Source organism: Saccoglossus kowalevskii, chromosome 3 (genome assembly GCF_978046115.1).
Source record: "Saccoglossus kowalevskii chromosome 3, keSacKowa6.1, whole genome shotgun sequence".
Classification (NCBI taxonomy): Eukaryota; Metazoa; Hemichordata; class Enteropneusta; family Harrimaniidae; genus Saccoglossus; species Saccoglossus kowalevskii.
Genome location: NC_140643.1, coordinates 34,142,936 through 34,163,133, shown reverse-complemented (window position 1 = coordinate 34,163,133; position 20,198 = coordinate 34,142,936). Strand labels below are relative to the sequence as shown.

At 35.8% G+C, this 20,198-nt stretch overlaps 2 protein-coding genes across 2 annotated transcripts in view; both read right to left on the bottom strand.

The window, feature by feature from the left end:
• Positions 1 to 6,672: 6,672 nt before the first annotated feature.
• On the bottom strand, positions 6,673 to 12,930 carry LOC146747844 (uncharacterized). The gene is made up of 4 exons (XM_085496587.1): positions 12,836 to 12,930; positions 10,805 to 10,878; positions 8,427 to 8,549; positions 6,673 to 7,796 (listed from the first exon to the last, which is right to left on the bottom strand). The coding sequence occupies exons 1-4, from the start codon at positions 12,859 to 12,861 to the stop codon at positions 7,498 to 7,500; spliced, it is 522 nt and encodes a 173-aa protein (XP_085352713.1). The 5' UTR covers positions 12,862 to 12,930; the 3' UTR covers positions 6,673 to 7,497.
• LOC146747843 (uncharacterized) overlaps positions 12,873 to 20,198 on the bottom strand; it is a 24,021-nt gene continuing 16,695 nt past the window's right edge. Inside the window, exons 3-4 of the mRNA XM_085497468.1 lie at positions 12,905 to 12,980; positions 12,873 to 12,882 (exon numbers count right to left, since the gene is read on the bottom strand). Coding sequence (XP_085353594.1) covers positions 12,873 to 12,882; positions 12,905 to 12,980 — 86 coding nt within the window. The remainder of the gene's footprint in view (positions 12,883 to 12,904; positions 12,981 to 20,198) is intronic.

The window sequence follows — 20,198 nt, the reverse complement described above, 5'->3', positions numbered from 1 at the left end:
ATAGAAATGCTGTTGGACAGCATTTTCCTCGGCTGATATGGTCATTCTATTAATGGAGGCGTTAATTTGGCAATAAGTAATTGACTGTGACGGTATTCCGGCGTCTCGTGGGATAAACCCAGTTCATGTGAAAGTAAAAACGGCAAGGAGAACGGACCACGCAGTCTCTGGGGTATGTTTTCAATTGGCTATAGGTCTCAGGAGTTCATAGTGGTATGTAATTAGCACTCATTAGCCCGTAGGCGTTTATTAACACAATACAGATTGACTCTTCTCCTTGGAGAATTCTCCTTTTAGATACCTTGCTAGAGTGATTATTATTCTATGTGGCTGGGTACATTGCCGGACTTGGAATCGGCATGTAATATGTGACTAAAAAATAGAATAGAATAGAATAGAATAGAATAGAATAGAATAGAATAGAATAGAATAGAATAGAACCGTAAAGAAATTTGACATTTCTTTATTGGCGTATACATGATAATAATGATTTGGTTGGAAAAAAACTTAAAAGTCGGCTGGAAATATCAAATAAATGAATGATGAAATAATACAGTTACCATTACATCGTGTTATTCACCTAACCACTGGGACAAATCAGTACTACTATACTATATATAAAGCACCACAGCCCGTCCATACATGATCATGAACTTTAGAATGCGCGGCAGATCAAAGTTGATTATTTACACTCTATTTGCTAACATTATATAAATTTGAAGATCCATGAAGGTGAAAATAGATTTTTACGTTCATGGGAGAACTATGGGGTAAAAACAGCACCATTTATTATTTTAAATTATTTTAATTAGCTCCATGGTCACGGAAGATCTATAATTTAGCTAAAATATCAGCACTCTCAATGGTTTTTGTAAAAATCTATTTTCTGGCCGAATTACCTAAATCTAGCTTATGGGGTAGCTAAATAAGTTAAAATAACATTTTAACAGAATGGCAATGTGGTGAACTCGCGCCTCTGTGTCTACAGTCTTGACTTTCAATCATTCCTCTTATCAAGTTCGTTCCATCACATTACACACATAAACGAATTATTCGTTCATTTCACCAATTTGTGACATCAGCTCACTCGTGACGCGTAAATTCGCCTGCATACATTATCACGTTTTTTTCGGATTATATCGACAGCTCAACGTTACGTCATATTTATTAATTGACGCTGGACATTGATTACATGGCTATCATGTAAAACAGACTGCGCTCAGCCTGTCACTCGCATTGTCCTGTCATTGCCATTTCTTAGTGATGTATCATGAGTATGAACCCACTAACAGTAGTTGCATCCATCTATGATTTATTTATATAGATTATACGTACATGATTGTAATTTTAAATTCTGTGAATATCATTAGTAAAAACGAAGAAAAAAAACAAGTACACACTAAATTCGGACATTACCTCGATATCTAAAATATCAAAACGCCGCGAACTTGATTCCCGGATTTGAAGTGACAACATTGGGGGTATATACACCACCAGGGCTTTCGGAACAAACATACATTTCAAATGATATTAAAATATGATGTCCATCGTATGCGTGAATTCTGTTCTCATGTGCCGCATTCAGGGAAAAACGGGTAAAATATGTGTGAAATATATGGCGGGATTTGAGATCTCTGAAAACTCCCAAAGTCAATAAAATTCGTGAAATGAAAAGATTATCGAATGTCAACTTATTTCCCTACCCAGTGAATTTAATATAAACCCAATTTACGTAAACAAGTTCAAATTCCGCAGAATGATTTCAATGTCGTTAACATTATAATCAGTTGCCGAAATAAACTGTTTGCTCATACATGGTACTTCTTAGTACATCCATGGCTCATATAAACAGCTGTTATGACGTCATTGCCACCAAATCAATGAATATCCGTGACACAATGTCGCCCCTGTCCCACAAACCCCATAGTTTGCTTAAACGTAGTCTGGTGATTATATACAATTGTACGACGCACATGGTTTTAAACACCCGACGCTAAAGGTATAAGGAAATCCTTGTCAGTGTTTACTGCGAACTATTTTACATGTATACAGAAATGCTACAAGTCCTATATTTAAGCTTGTAATGCATTAAGGCATTTTTGTTGGCAGTGTATCATTTGACAAACATTATTATTCTATTCAATTTCAAATTTCAGGCATTTATATTACATTACGTTCAAGTGTCCGTTGATAAATTCACTGAGTGCCTCCATGAGTTGAATCTGAGAGAGTCACATCAGATGAGTAAAATACATATGGCGTTGTCAGAATCAGAGACTGATTCGGATCGGGTAAGTATATTACCTGATCCATTAGTGGTATTAAATGAATAGCACAACTCTAGATGACATGAACAGACAAATTAAACGTGCGAGATCACAGCGACACGTTGGCAGTATCAGATCAGTATGCAAATGTGAATCTTGAAGATTAGGTGTCCATGACAAGGCTGCGCAAATTTACCACCTAGCGTAAACATGTCTTACTACCACATGGTGGCGCTCTTCATTTGCTTCTGTTGTCAGTACTTCTTATAATACCCCACCGCAACTTCAGAACTACAACACAAACGTAAATATCTTGTATGATATTATATTGTACACTATCACTTATATTTCACAAACATAATAATATTATACCATAGCTGAGGATACATTTAATCACTCATAATTTAATTATTGCGCTATGTCTTAAAACTTAATTGTTTTAAATGCCTTAAATAATTAACTGTTTATATTTCTATTATTATCATAGTTTAATACTGCAGTCGTTTGGTGGTTTATTGTTCATGTCACTATAGTAATCTCTTACAAGCACATAAACGATCCCATTCATCACATGGTGAAATAGTTGATAACATTAACAATATTAGATTTCGTCTCGTCAATTGTTTTCATGTTTCTTCAAACATATTTCATACATATAACTGATTTAAAAAAATAGTAGTTTGTCTAAAATCATTAGAGAAGTTGAAAATTCAGCAATGATTCTGCCGTATTACTGGTAATTATTGAAATGTAGACTTGTGTATGTGTATTGCGGCATGTTTTCGTTAAAACTCGAGAACACACACATCTCGCGAGACACCGAGTTAACTATAGCCAATACATTACCTTATGCACCGGTCTAGTTTATTTGGTTCCGAAACACTCAGCAGTTCAATTGTTACCATTGAGGGAGTGATCAAAGTCAAAATTAAATGGATGTAAACAATTTTTGGTCCCCCTATATCGATAAAAGAATGTAGCTCGTAATCTAGTTAGCTCAAAAATGTCCGAATACCAGGTTAAATACCAGTGTAGAAATAGCCAAAGCAGGGGGGTAAATCTACTAATATATTGGACTCCAAACCAACTGCTAGTAATACTAAAAGTAATACCAAACACATTGCCACTAATAAAGATATAATTAGGGAGAAAATAAAACATTATTGGAATACGTCAGGGAAAATGAACAAGACCTTAGAAGCAGAAAGTGATTTTCACAATAATATTTTGCAGGAATGAATTTAACTAGACCCGAGCCTCAGAAACAATAGTATATTAATAAACCCACGGTCACGGTCAGTATAACACCTGAAGATATACAGGTAACGCTACAGGTCCAGATGATATTCCGAATGACTTTCTCAAACACGGTGGTCACACAACACAACATACGTGAAGAAATTCATGGTGGGTTTCGACAAGATAGAAATGTGAACACAATATTTTATGTTAAAGGGAACTGCCGTTCCACTAAAATCAAACAATAAGAAGAAGAAGACAACACAAAAAGGTTACACACTGGTCATTGTGTAAATTAAAATTGAAAGATACTAACTCATACATTTACTTAGGTGTGACTATTACAACATCCTTATACGACCATGAACACTTTAGTAAATCATACACAGACTGAAGGAAATTGATGGCTCATTCCAAATCCCTAATTAACTAACAGTTTCAACTGCTTTGAACATGGAGATGTACTATGGAAAAATATCACAGTGTCATCAATTAGCTATGAGAGCAATGTTTGCTTTTACAAAGCAAAGCAGACAACAACAAAATAAAAAGCATACAATACCAGTTTAGTAGTAAACTTGTATTCAGGATTAACAGAAATGTGTCATACCATGCAGTTCTGGGCAATTCAAGTTGATATAAACTCGTGTGAAATCCTTGATAGATTACACAAAATAGATGAAGTAGGGTGGGCAAAAAAGGTCTTCACGGAATTCTCTATAAAACCTACAATATAAATAAAGCTAACTTACCGTGGAACTGGACAAAATATACACATATCATTCTGATAAATAATGGATCACGTTTATACCTCACATCCGCCAACTAATCCCGAAGCTAATGAATTTAGACTTTTTCAGGACACAATAGGAAAAATGAGCTCACAAAATAACTATGTTTGGGTTAATTATTAATGTTACTCATAACTCTGGATAGTCAATAAGTATTCGTATAGAGAAATAATTGTAAACTCACAGTTGCTGCTGACAAAGAAAGCAAGTAAATAACACCGAATAAACGGCAAGGCAAATACTATGTAAAATACTATATGACTGTCCCTCAGATCTGCTGTACCATTACTTTTAAATATGCCCGTTATGTACAGTCAGATCTGAGAGCCATTGAATGTCTGGCTACGCTGTGTCGCGCACGCACCACATGTTTACATAGATTTCACATAGTATTTACCATGCCCGTTATTCGGTCACGGTGTTATTTACTTATCGAGATAGTCGACTTTCCCTTTCTATGACAGACACACAAACTAATTTCGTGCGATGAGAGTTTACAGAAAATTACCATTAGGTTTGCGTGATTAGAAGATATTTATTGTTTCGAAGTGTCCTGTTATTATTTATGGTGTAATCAAGACCAGAAATATAAATATTTGACCATCGAAAACAATGTGCCAATTATTTGATTGCTGATTAATTAGCGTACTAATATGCAAACAAATTATGACGTTTTACCCAGATCTCCAATAAATTCTCGTTGTCACGTGCATGCCGAAATATACGGCTTTCATGTTGATATTTGTTAGTTTCTAAGATTCACTCTCGTATAGTTTGGATAGTTTGTGAAGTAAACGAGGATATATTAAATATTTATGCAAATTTGGTCAGTGGCCACCAGACCATTAACCGGACATCATTTATTTGTGAGAATTGGCATCCTTGATTTGTTTGGGGGAATCCCGAAGTTCTCTGGTTGGTTAGCTACCATGATCGCAAATGGGTTCGAATCGACGTGGATTCACTTCTGGTCAGAAATACGCAGTTTTAGGTAGTTATTTCACAATACCAGCTTCAGTTTTGTACTGCACGTATTGATTTTGTATAGTAGAAATTCAGCGTTACCTTGAAGGCTCACAAAACTTGTTTTACATGCACACACTCAAAATGTATAAGGGAAAAATCTTGTTTATCCTTTTACGAAACACGATAAAATATTGCTTGGGACAACATACACACATGTATATAACTTACGAAAAACTGTTGCAAACAGTCTCACGGACGGACGGTTGAATAATCGACCCTCTTTCTGTCGCGATTTAATTATGTATTGCCAATGTCTTGGCTACTGTCCTGTCATCCGACTTATAAATTATAGTGTATAAATTTAGATTCAAGATATTTTTGTGTGATGACTCTTCTATTCATGGTACGACTACGGGGTTTTAATATGTAGTAATATCAGAAGGATTACAACTAATTCACCTCGTCCCGTGTCAGAGCAACACTAATGTGGCTAATTAGGTATAGTCACGACATTCTGATTCATCGAAACAGAGTATCGTGTTCTTGACAGAAGATTATGTTGTCGTAAATTAGACATCACTTATTCAATGTACTTTTTACATCCCGATGATTTATGTACTTGTTGTGGAGACACTCACACGAAGAATTTCGTTGGTTAAATGAAAATGTATTTCATGAAAACAAAACCATCAAAAAACTAATCACTGTGCATTTGTCAGCGCTATTTCACAATGTACTGGCTAAAATTCACTGCTGCGTTTCCGCGTATCCTCGGGGGCGGAGCTACGTCACGGACGTTCTACGTTGTTAAGACGCGCACCACTGTACCACGTATTTCTATGGGCTTTGTGCGCGCTGCTGTGGAACGCCGGTGGAGCCGGTGAAAACTCGAGAAAACAACACAAACTCAACTTTGAAGTAATCCTGAACAACCAAATTCATATATGTTACACACGTAGGGCTAATCTTGTTACACTGTTCAGGGGACTCTCAACAACCATCGCAAAGTACCGTTTTCTGCGAGTTTTTGGTCTTTGTTATAAGAGTTTACGTTTCATATCGTATCAGATGTGGACATGCCCTTTCCGTCGACACTCCATTCTGCGCGCATTATACTAGTCTAGAATTATTCCCTTCGCTTTGCCTAACAGTTCAAAAGCAAACCAAATGTCCAAGTTCCGTCTGCTACGCTACTATATGGATAAAATGACATTCAATTTGAAAACCCGGCCATATTATACTAGATACAAACATACGGAAGATTGAAAGAAGATTGTTGCAACGGACGCAGTACGATAACACACAAAACTACTCGTATAATGCAACGAACATACATTTGTGAATTAACACATCACATCAATATCACCATGGCAACACGTTGTTATCAGACCTGAATCTCACGAACTATCGACTATTTACATACATTTTTATTACATTAGCTTTATTAAATGTATACAAAAATCATTATTATTCACGACATTCAAAAAGTTTCACATAAGCTCAATAGAAAATACGTAAATGTGTAAATAAATGGAGTACCCGGACCATATAAATATAAACTATCTTAGCGCCCTCTGTCGATATATGAGTAAACACTTTCTTTCAGAGAAAAAAAAATCTTAGATTACCAGACTATGAAATATTTCGTGATCAGTTATGGTGTCAGGTTAATAATAAAATACGTATATTACACATTGTCATTATAAGCAAAATATATGAGTAAAAATGCGTTATCGTGAATGAAAGAAACAAACAAACAAATAAATACAGGCTTTGATAGTATACACCGACACGCTTATCAAACATTATACAAAATATATATATATAAAAACCGATTGGTTAAAATAATGACACGTGAAACCAACATTGCTTCCCTAATATAGCCATCATAACACTAATATATCTACTGTGGAGTGTTCCAGCGGTCAGGCCGGGATTTTTTACTTGAAGTCAGTCCTATTTTCACTATTTCTATTTAAAACAAATCGAAATAAACACAGTTCTAGATCTGTGATTGTAAATAATTGTGATAGATCTCTTCCAATTCACGTGTATTAAGTACATTAAATCAACATATAATACAAATGGCTAAAATTAATCTACATATAAAAGATTCCTGTCACATGACGTAAGTACATTCTCTGCAGACGTTCTTGTTAAACGCGGCCAGTAAAGCCAGGACCCCTTGAAAAGAAGGCACTTGTACATTCTCTCACACTGCGATAATTAAAATATCAGATTTGACTCTCTCGCTGACTGACTGGAATCCTGTCGGACCTGTCGAAGTCGGGCTTTGGTCGGTTCTTCTGTTGGCCGTTACGTAGGCTGTTCCTCACCCAACCAACAAAGAAGATACCGAGCGCCGACGAAACTGAGTGAGGGCGCCCTCCGTTGCCATAGGTGGTGGCTGATTGTTGTCCAGTGCGCAAGCAGAGCCAACAACATATGCATATGACGATGACGCCAACTGCTAACCCCAAATACCTCAAAACCTTGAGCATTATCGGCTCCTCGTCATCGCTGAAGTCGTTGCCTACACAATAAAACAAATGTATCATCATTAGGCAGGGGCCCGAGTGATCCTCGATCAACACCAGGGTGATTACTGATCAGAGGGCATCCACATGTGAAGTACAAGTGGAGCCTCAAACATGGGGAGTCACAATGTTTCATAATTTATATTAATATTTAATCGAATTTAAGTCAAGTTTGCGAAGCTTGGGTTTAGTAAAGGGGGAAGGTCAATTTATATGAACATTAATATAATTGTACCATACCCGTTACTAAACCTAAGCTTTGCAAACATTTCTATGTTCAGTCACGGGATATTCAACTTTTATTTAATTAAACTTAATTAAAACGCAATTCTACGTTGTATTGCGTTGTAATTGAGTTTCATTAAACTCCAATTAAAACGCAACCCTATATAGGAACGCGTTTAAGTCGAGTTCATATCGCAACTATATTAAAAGTTAATTCAACTATGTTAAAAGTTAATCCAATGTGTGGCGTCACAAGTACGGTTTACACCAGTGTGTGTGTGTATACATGTGTGCCGAACACAGCGACAATTCACGATATCCATAAATATACGACCTAAATGGGTCCCAGGGAACCTACACAAAATTCACGGGACGAAATATATATAGGTATCATTGCTTACATGAGTTATAAGCACAAAACACGGACATCCGATTACCACATCTCCAATCATCATCTATACATATAAACTCATGGTCTTCTTTGTTGGATCTACATAACACACCATTGCAAAGAACAGCGCCACCTGTAGATAACGACGCAGTTAGGTTAACTACTATTTTTATTTTCTACATCACAAATACTATAAGGCATACATGCAAATTCTGGGGGCCAAAACACCGATATACTAGTAATATATATGTATACATATATATAATGTATATCCCATTTTACTTTCAAGACATCTTTACGATTTTACTAAACTTCCGGTTGTCGGCGGTGCTTCCTTAAATTTTGCTATGACAAGAAAGGTGTCAGACACAGTCGTATTGTCCGATGCTTTTAAATAGCAATAAACCAAATGTCGAATAATTCTGACATTTTAAATAAATTATGATAGTAGCCAAGGTTACACGGATTGATAGTGGTCTTCGATACGGAACACACTGATGCTGAGCTGAGAAAAATAAGAACTGTGTGAAATTTTCCAAATAAGGGCATTGAAGCTGTGGCCTTTTATGTAACGTCCAAAACTACAGACCAAACGTAATGTACTAATGCTGTGTCAAAAGGTATGTATGGACCACTGGGAACCCGGGAACTACCGTGACAATGGAGAATATTAGTTAGCTCTTTCAAATTTTGCCAACGCGTTATCTTTATTTTACCGATATTAGTAGATATTAGTCGGGTCAGGAATCTGGAATATTCATCGTAGTATAGATGACTCGATCTCCGACTCAAAGAGCATTCAACTAATTCATACACAGTTTTAAAGTGGCAATGTTTATCTAGGAGTTGTGAGTGTGTACGCAACGAAGACAAGACAGAAATTGCAAATGCTCATAGTATCAGGGGGGTAATTCTTCTCCTCGGAGGTTCTCCACACGTGCCAGGGGGAATCTTGTCTCGTCTCTCTATCGCGTCCCCTTGAGGAACGGGATCGGGAAAGTCACTTAAGATTTTCAGTCAAATAAGACACACACAACGAAATACGTTTCAACTCTCGTCTTAGTCGGTCAGTCTAGCACTCTATAAGACACAGCGCCCTGGGGGAAAATCCCCAAGACTATCGCAAGGCTGACCCAAGACTCGCCCAAGACTCTCCAGGACTCTCCAGGACTGCGTCTGTTCTTGTGTGCTCGCCAAGACCAACTAAAAACTCTCTTTATTCATTTTCAAAACTTTAACCAATTACAAAACAGTAAAAAGACTCTAGGGTGTAACCTTCAATCATAAAGCCAATCACACTAAGTACTGAATACGTCATATCTTTTGATTAATCGCTCACTACATTAATAACTACGAATACGAACTGTCAGAAATAGTAGTCCGAATAGCGACGGTTATCTCGTAATTAGTTCCAAATCACTGAGCCACGTTCCGTCCAAAACTTCACATGGCCTAAACGGTACCAGACATAACACATCCATTCACTAGTAATCAGATTAACAGATACGCAAAAACAATTTCATCATAATAGTATGATAACACTAAAAGAATGTGGCTTAAAGATACACCCCACTCTCAATTAAATCTCAAAAGTTTAATTTTACAACAATAGACGTCATTTTAATTTTTTTATTCTAATAAACGGACGAGAAATTCAAGGTAGCACATTGATATGATTGAGTAGGAAGAGCACTCAGTGTAACATCACCTAAAGTACTCTATTTAAATAATGAGTATGACTACAAAATGTACAAAGTATAGTTAGCCGTCGATGACGTTAGCGAGAGACACCCGGGACACGGTTTTAATTGACATGAATTGCCACCAATTACAATCAGACTATTCTGTCATGATGTGAATAAAATATATTTTGTTGAAAAGTAGGTCGAATATGCTATGTATGAAACGAACACGTTTCAGAAATTAACACGCAGCGAGAGTAAATGTCGGCGTGCAATGAACATGAACAGAAAAAGTATAATGTCACGATGTCGGATAGAGTAACGATTGCGTCTTTAAAAGATAATATTCACACACCCCCCTATTCAATGACAATGTAGGGAAAGAATGGGTATCCTTACAAATGTAATTTGTACATTTTTTACTGAGATACCATCACTGACATATCTGACCTTTCTCTAGATAGTAGATAATAATCAGTGCGTTGTTAGACAACGATGACAATCTCTAAATTCCGATATTCACAAATTTGATCACCATTTATGAAGGGAGTATAACACGGGATAGTTTCTAAATACAACATCAACATACAACAAAACCCAAAATACTAAAAAGTATCCCGCTTAGATGATATACCTACATTTCTTGATGATTGATAAGTTGCAATGTAAATACTAAGTGAGTGGGTGCATGATACTGTCTACTTACTTGAGCTCCATGATGTCCAGAATATTTGAACAGCTGCTGTAAAGTTTGTTCCGTTCCTGTCATGACCGTGTAGACTGAAATCAAGATTTATATAAATGAACGTAATCTAAGAAAGTGGCGTGTACGTGACATAAATAATTAATACTCATGTGAGCTCTAGTTATTCGCTATAATATTGACATGTTTGAAAGTTCTATACAGTGTGTCTCGTGAATGAAGGTAAACAGTGCAAACAGTCCTATTCTATTCTATTCTATTCTATTCTATTCTATTCTATTCTATTCTATTCTATTCTATTCTATTCTATTCTATTCTATTCAAAATGGTTTTAAATACATACATATTAGACTATCCACGATAACAATCAATCTTTGAAATAGATTTTTCAAAATGTCAACTACCAGATGGTTACGTGCCACATAACTCTCCTCTAAGCGGAGTGATTGACTGATAGGTACATTGGTAATGTCAGACTATTAACGTTATTAGTAAGACGTATTAGTTCGCGATAAAGTAATGGCACGTCTACGTTCTACAATGTGTAATGTAATCATTAGTGTGCGTACATGACATAGGGGTAGTTTGTTAACGTTGCCATGGTCTGGACAAAGAGATGGTTCGCGTAAAGGTGAAACGGTGAACACGGCGTGGTGAAAATGTTCTATCTACGTCATATATTAATCTGGTGAAATTATTATATCGATTTCAGAAAACCTACGAATTTCATTATTTTATAGAATTCCCACAAAGCCGAAGTTATTTCGTTGATCTAAATTATCATCGCAATTATTAATGAAAACTGTATACTAGTAACTTCGCGAAACCGAATTGTATATCGATATGGCTGAAACATGTTTCGTAGAAATACATCTTTGTTCAATCGTATTCAAGCTCAAAATGTCTATGCTACATATTGAGAAACAATGTCCTGCTGTTCAACTCAAAGAGCAGTGTTAAATGTGAAACTAGTACACACAGACATTCGAGAGAATAACGCTGCGTTCAGCGTAACATGTATTGCCACAGTTTTATTTTTTGATTCGTCGTAATCAATGATGGAAGATGAATCAATCTTACAACACTTGGCCTGACATATATATGTCGATAAAATTATATGTATTTTATATTTCTGTAACGCGGTTGCTTCTTTCTGGACAAAGTTTACACATAACATCGACGGAATGGTTTAACGGGTAAAGCTGTATTGCGTCATTCGTATTGATAAATTGACGACCTCTCATCATTTCCATAATACCGGTATTCTAGGGATTGTTATGGAATGATTGAATTAGAAATTTATGGTATCGATATGGTTTTTGAAACAATTGGGTGAAAGCAAAGCGTTCTCAGGTTTATTTCACAATGATGTCGTCTTCAAAAAAGGTCGGCAGCAACAGGTCAATCGGAAAAATTGCGTTGGTATGATAATTTCTAATCTTTGTTAAAGCCAGAATTGTATTTATCATGTATCAAGATATAAACTAGTCGTGGAAGCAGGGCGATATAGGAATCCAATAATTCCTCTTCTCTGGAGACATTGTTTTTATTGAAGAAGAAGATTAGTAGTAGTTGAGGATGAATGAAATTTTATGTTAGTTTGTTCGTTGCAGTGTGGAGTTGATTGGATTCCTCGCCGTTTCAGAGTCTAGTCTATCTATCCAAAGAAAAATATGTTGCTCTATTTAAAACACAAAACACAATACAACGCAATATAAACTTTCAGTGTGTGTGTGTGTGCACATATCTTTATAAAATTTAGTTTCAACTGACACTGATGTATGCACTCAATTTATATTATATTGATGTATATGGTGAGCGGAGGCTTTGGCATTTGTATAAAGTATATTATAAATAATACGGATATATCAGTGTAAAACAAATATGTTAACCAAATTGATTGATGGTATGGCTGTGATGAGATTACGTTGGGTTCATGTAACGTACATAATAAACATAACATTTATATTTGCGATTCGAGAGATCTGAACACAGTGGGGGAGGGGCCATTATGATCGAGATGAAAACCCCTACCTGAAGTTTAACCGAAACCCGACCATGTTTCCAAATTTCACAAGAAACTCCACACCCGGATCACAGAACGGCAATTCGATTTCGTTTCCATAGCCACCATTAAGACAAGGCTGCATCGTTATTTTGGAAACCTGCTCACAGAAAGCTACAGAAGAAATGAAATTGATGTTCGTAGTGTGAAGCTGTAACTCGACACTACTGATGATATATCGGAACAATGACCATTGAAAAGATGTGCAATAAGTTTATTATAACCACCAATGTCCATTGAAAAAGTGTGTCAAAAAGTCAAATACAGGCGAATAAACGCCAACAATGTATGATATAGTGATGCATATCCATTATATTTATGAAAATCATGATTATATATTTTGTAACAATAACATTACTCATAACGCATAGTAAAAATAAAACCAATATTTACTCCAAAATGTACTTGCAAATGTACCTTTTAGCTGGGGTATATAGTCGCCATACTAACATTGTGTTTAAGATGGCAACTGAATACGAATAACTTCGCATAATGATTTATTTATTAGCGTTTGTTGATAAATATGTAAATAAACCAATTCGTGCCAAAAATTAACCAGACTGGCACATTTCACTGACATTTGATCAATGAATCTCCCAGAATATAAATAATGAACTGCCTTATAAAATGAATCGAGTGTAATATAACATGTACCTTTCCTTTTCGTGCATCAAGATCAAGAATTCTACTCAGATAAAATCATGTGTGTTTGCACGCAACCTCTTGATTTTTCAAATCCTAATCGGCCATTAACCAAACGCGGATGTAATTTTAGTTTACAGATAAGAGGTTACTAAGGGTACAACAAGGACATGATGTGGATTGATTTACGCTGATGGAGAAGATGGTGACGTCTGTAAGACTACACGCACCGGGAATACTGTGAACACCTCGGGCTGTTTTCTGGTACAACCGACTGTCCCTAATTCTTTACCAGGAAGAAGTCAAATGATAAAAGGTCGGCGCCTAGTTCTTTTATATGGATGACTAGATTGTTACTCTCTTAGGTTTATTCGTGATGTTGACAGCGTAGAAAGTATCAACTTACTGCTGGGTTAAACCTGTTTACGTGTGCGTTACGGTCTCTTGACCGAGAAGCTCAAGAAAATATGTAATTCATATCACAAATAAGAAATTCGTAATAAGCGATTGATTTGTATTTTGAGACGTATAATCGTATGTACCCGTGACAAAGGTTTTACTATAGACACTATATTGAATATATTATAATTGTAACATTAATGAATCGTTTGTGAACTTATATACTGTATATCTGACTGTTGAACGTGTTTCTTATTGAAAACTACAAGTTTTTTAATGTTTAACTCACAAACGTTATTTAGTGTCACTAGCTATTGTTTTTTATATTTGTCAACCATTTAGTAATAAAAAATAACTCGCTAGACTCTAATGTGTTTTGTTCTTTTATTTTATGTTCCACACCTTTGCATATAAGGCACAAATCGCCTTCTACACGAGGCAGGGCATGTTTGTTCGAACAATCTATTTGATCCGAATGATACGGAAAGATTGTGGCACATCAATCTTCTGAGATAATGACTCTTACTCTAGTTCTAACTATAGCGGTTATATGTCCTGATATATTGCACAATCTCCGGCGGCATTATTCTTATATATCCACACAATTCACCCATTGTTGCGTTTTTTTTATAAATGTTGCCACGATTGTGTCTTATTGATGACGTGACACACTTAATATGAATACTGTCATTGATGATGTTCTTTGTACATTCAACACAATTATTATAACTCCAGTTATACTACTCTAGCTACAGTAACGGTCCCATCACAATTACTCTGTATAATAGAGTATTGTGGTCCCAGACTGGCCTATGAATACGTCGCACATGCATGCAACTCTTCTATATACTAATAGTAAATCATTCTGCTATCAATCCATTCGGCGTGCGAGATTGATCGTATTTTTTTAATTTGGTTTCGCGCTTTGATGAACAATGTCAATTTTATGAATGATTTACTTTCAATTTAAAACGTAGCACTGAAAAATTAATTTATTCATAATAAAGCTACTTGTTGAAGAACATGTCCACACATCTACAGTACTGTTCTTGAGTACCCCTCATCGATTATTTTCACTATTGAAATGATATTTGATTTACTGCAATGAAAACAAGAGAGACGTCAATGCATGATACGCCTGTCTGCATACTTTCACATTACCGCTGATATGAGATTTAACTGTGGATTACAATTAAAATATTCATCTACATCTCTGAAATGACATAGAAATCCCTGGATGTGTGTACTTGTTTTCTTCTAAAAAAAAACTTACACTATAAATTACAGGTGCATTTACGAAAATATCGAAATAAGGACAATTAAAAAACAGCTGTGATAGGTACGCACAATTATGACGGTTTTATGCTATGTTGTGCTGCCACATATAAGATGTTCGCATAGTGATACAATAAATAATACGTCACGTGGTTCAGAAAAGATGGATGACGAGTTTATTCAAAATGGCCGTAAAAATATATAAAAGGTATGATTTAAAGTTATTCGCTACAACCACGTACCGGCATGGCATTCTAAAGAAGAGATATATTATAATATTACGACGAAACTTCCAGATTATGCCGTGTTTGCTTCTTATTCGGGCTGTGTATAACAAAACATTGAGCCACGTGGAGTATTAAAACAATATACACAATACTTTGCATTCATTTGTCTTTAAACGTTATTTGTTTTTTAATATCATATCGTGATTTCAAGGAGTAACTTTATGATCAAGCTATAAATTATTGAAATGTTATATCGTGTCACATTTATACACAATACGTCACGTGATTTATAGACAGCACGCGATTTGGATATCCGATATCTTTAATTGATGTTTATATTTGACTCATATTACTGTTCCACGTAAGAGAACATATTAGGAACCCCAATGTTCCTAAAGTCTATGTATTCACTATATTCCGATCAATGATTTTAGTTGCTATATAAACACTCTTAGTCGGAGATGTATATCCTTCAATTCCTAGTCTTCCTAGTATATTAAGTGAATATATTGCAAATTCTAGCGTGCTCTGGGTTAGCAGACATGATGATTATCTACTATTCACCGTTAAAGTAAGGGTGAATAAAACGACATTTAATAATCAACTAATGGGATACCTTGTACACCGCTAACCATGCATCTGCAAATCGTGACCCACACACTAAATAGACACGTGATATAGGTTTATGCCTAGCATCAAACCTTTCAACGCCGTATCGATTTGATCTGGACATAGACGAGGCTGACAGCTTTCATGGGTGAGTGGTGGAATTGAACAACATGTAGACAGATGTTTACTAACGTGCTTGTAATACAAATGTGACTACACTGGATGGAACCAGATTACGAATTACAAATAAAACTAGTCGTGGTGAAAATAAAGAAGCGCCACATTATGAGAAAAAAATGAAGGCTATGCTTATTTGTATATATTTTCTGTATGGCTGCATTAACACACAGGGTAAATTATATGATTGCTGGATACAGCAAGACATTTGCGTTTTTTTCCGATCCTATATAAACGTTTATTTTCTGAAATACAAAATGCATTTCTATACTTCAAGTTATCTTGATTAGTTCAGATACAGTAATGCGGTGAAATCAAGGTGACCAAAACTTAGAGAAAAATAACGATTCTAATTAACAAAAGTGAAGAATTTCTTTATAATCGAAGTTAGCTAATTTGAAATAAGTGCTCTGAAGAAATATCATTGAAATGTATCATACAATACTTTCAACACCACGTGACTACCCGAACCGTGACGGTATAACGAACAATGCATATACTTCGGAATGTGATCAATCGACTAAATGTTCTGAAGACAGCTTTGAACACATTATCAATTTACCTGTCATATTCCATTTGTTTTAATACACTAAATCACTACACATGTGTTCGTAGTATGTTTTGTGACATTAAGCCTATGTAGTTGTTTTTCAGTAAATAAAATAAAATAGAAAGAATTAACAATTCCATTCAAAACAACCATTACTTCCAAAATCCATGAGATGGAATGTCGTACGTCTCAAAGGTGATAGAAGTTATACTGAACAATGAAACACATACCTTACAAAAGAGTGTTTATGACTGAACCGAAGATTCCTCAAACTTCGCACTTTAATAAGTTATACAGGAAAATAGAAGTTACATTATGTTCTAAAGCTAATATTATAATAAATCAAACGTCTTCAAATAAACACATGGCTGGTAACCACATTGCAATTCATCGTCACATTTGTAAACATTTGTAAAAATTATATGTATACCTCAAAGCACGCAGCCAAGAAATGATAACAGCAAAAACGTTGGCACTATAAATGAGTTCACAGATAAACGCGACCGTGAATTTCCCATATATGATACATTCAAAAAAACCTACTAAATTGTCGATACCGATGATTGTTTTGTCATGAATTTGTTTTCGCGTATCTGTTGACCGACTTAATTAGTTGATTATTAGCGAATTGCTGTGTTATGTCTGTCATCGTGTAGGCCTATTTGAAGTTTTGGACGGAACTTGGCGCAGTGATTTGGAACTAATTACAAGATACCGTCGCTATTCTGACATCCGTAGTTATTAATGTAGTGAACGATTAATCAAAAGATATGACGTATTCAGTACTTAGTGTGATTGGCTTTATGATTGAAGGTTACGCCCTAGAGTCTTTTTACTGTTTTGTAATTGGTTAGAGTTTTGAAAATGAATAAAGAGAGTTTGAGTTGGTCTTGGCGAGTACAGCACGATAGACGCAGTAGAGAGAGGCAGTCCGAGAGAGTCCAGGGGCGAGCCTTGAGGCAGTCCAGTCTTGGGCTAGTCTTGGGTCAGCCTTGCGAGAGTCTTGGGGATTTTTTCCCCAGGGCGCTGTGTCTTATAGAGTGCTCGATTGACCGACTAAGACGAGAGCTGAAACGTATTTCGTTGTGTGTGCCTTATTTGACTGTAAAGCTTAACTGGCTTTCCCGATCCCTACCTCAAGGGGACGAGATAGAGAGACGAGACGCTATTCCCCCCTGACAAGTGTGGAGAACCCCGAGAGAAGAGATTTTCCCCCTGATAGTTTACACAAATAATTGCCGCACAAACACAAAAATAATAACAATAAAATAAACAATGGCATAATAATAATACTTCTTATTACGTTTTAAAAAAAAGAGTCCCAATTATTGCTTGTATATCTATCACCTGGTTAAAGTAACAATCACAAATTGTGCAGAAAAATACGCCTGCTAATCTGTAAAGTACAGTTTTATGCCAGGTATAACACTACTCGCGTTCATTGAACAAAACTTGTCAACAATCCATGATTAGTAAGTCATCCATGATAACTCTGTCGATAAAAAGAATAAACTTACAGAGTAAGTAAAGCGAAGTAAAGTTACAGACTTTCATTGTTATACTGTCTGACGTATTATTACTTGTAGCAAATACGAACAAAGCCATGTTTACGTACATAATTCCAGTTGTATATTATACTATATATGACAGTAGAACGTGTTTCTACTTAGAACAATGGGAATCGTCTCTCAACTACTAGTATATATGTGGAATTATGTACCTCATATCTAAATCGTTACATTAATAGAGAAAACATATAATAATGATTGACCGGTGTTATATTACGTAGACGTCTATATTGGATGATATTAGAATGAATGTAAGGGAGGGCTGTATAATAACATTAACATCTGTTACTTTAAAGTCAATATATTTGAGCGTAGCGGCAAAACATGCTCATTGTTGAAAATCTGATTTAAATGAGGTAAACAGACAAAATCTAACACATCCACGCAAAGAATATTATGTCCTAGTGTTCAAGTAAAGCGTGCTGTATGCCCTGTGACGAGCTATAAAGTATGGGGCATTATGTGCAGAGGCGGCGGCACCACATTTTACATAGTGGCGAGATCTGCTCACCATCCCTTTCGCCCTGTAGACGCAAGCAGTCGCGCATATTTTTCAGGGGCGACCGCTTCCCCTCCGGTTCCGCCGCCACTAATGTGACAACATATTGCGTAAAACATAAATTGGGAGGCGTGGCGATTAAGTGTATTCTGTTGTTAATGTACATATTGAAATCCAAATATACTTCAGCATTGAAGCCTTGCAAAACATGCCATGTGTAATTTAGTACTGTGTCAACAGAGTCATAATTAGGAGACTTTTTATTTTATATTTTATTTTATATCTGATAGAAACAGTCTATTTACTGTAAACATGAGAGACGATTTACTCGCCAGCTACGTTTACTAAATGAAGTTATCAGGCGCATACAGTACGTAATACATTGGAAATAATTGACGAGTGAACGAAATGGGGCAGAACAATTGAGTGCATATCATTCAACAAATAGATTAAATAAATGGGTTTCAAGAACCGTGTGACAAGTGCAAGCATTTCTCATTATGTACTAAGACACTGGGTGATATAGCTATCGACAAATGTGGCGCCTGATAATCCGGGTGTGCGCTTCAAGGTAAACGTATTTTGACATAACGCCATGGCTTGGTTCTCAGGCTGTTGATGGTATACACCGCATCGCTCGTGGAAATATCTTCCATACCCATAAACACTTCAGGGTGAGGTCATGGCGTTCTGTTAGTATTACATATGTTCCCAGACTTTACGAAAATCACTGCAAGCGTCAGATGGCCATAGCGTGTCACTGTTTACAAACAAGTGTCTACCCATAAGCCTTTGCGTTGTTGCGTGTGTTGTTATCATCGCTTGGGACTCAATTGTCGCGCGTGCGCAGGTGACGACCCTCCCGCTTTAACATTATCATTGGTATCAACGAATGAATGTACGAGAACCGGAATCCAGAGTAAGATTTGATTTGTTGCTTGATTTCTCAATAAAACAAACATAGATTAGCCTTTAACAGAGGCACATCAATTTGGTTTTGACATTTATTACATTGCGCAGTACGACATCGGAGTATTCATTTGCATGACTTGCCATGAAAACACTGAAATTATTACTTGGAATCGTGATTAATTTGCATAGTTATTTTATGGTTCTTGATAATCTTGTTTGTACAAGAAAACGGTTCTGGAGTTTTTATTATTCAAATATGCGTAACTATGACATTAAACAAAATAAATGTAGTATCAAAATGCATCGTGGCAACTGAAGCTATAGAAGAATTTTGTTATCTCATTTGCATAATTTTGTAACTATGAATATTGCATTAATAATGTAATAATCTCTATAACGTGTTGAATATGTAAATAAATATATATTTTCAGAAAAATAGAGACATCAAAATTGTAATCCTAAAAAAAGAAATAC

Coding starts and splice junctions, on each gene's coding strand:
- LOC146747844 (XM_085496587.1), bottom strand. CDS start 12,861: ATGGTCGGGTTTCGGTTAAACTTCAG. Junction 8,550..10,804: donor CTGGACATCATGGAGCTCAA/GTAAGTAGACAG, acceptor CGTTATCTACAG/GTGGCGCTGTTCTTTGCAAT. Junction 7,797..8,426: donor GTTTTGTGCTTATAACTCAT/GTAAGCAATGAT, acceptor TTTATTGTGTAG/GCAACGACTTCAGCGATGAC.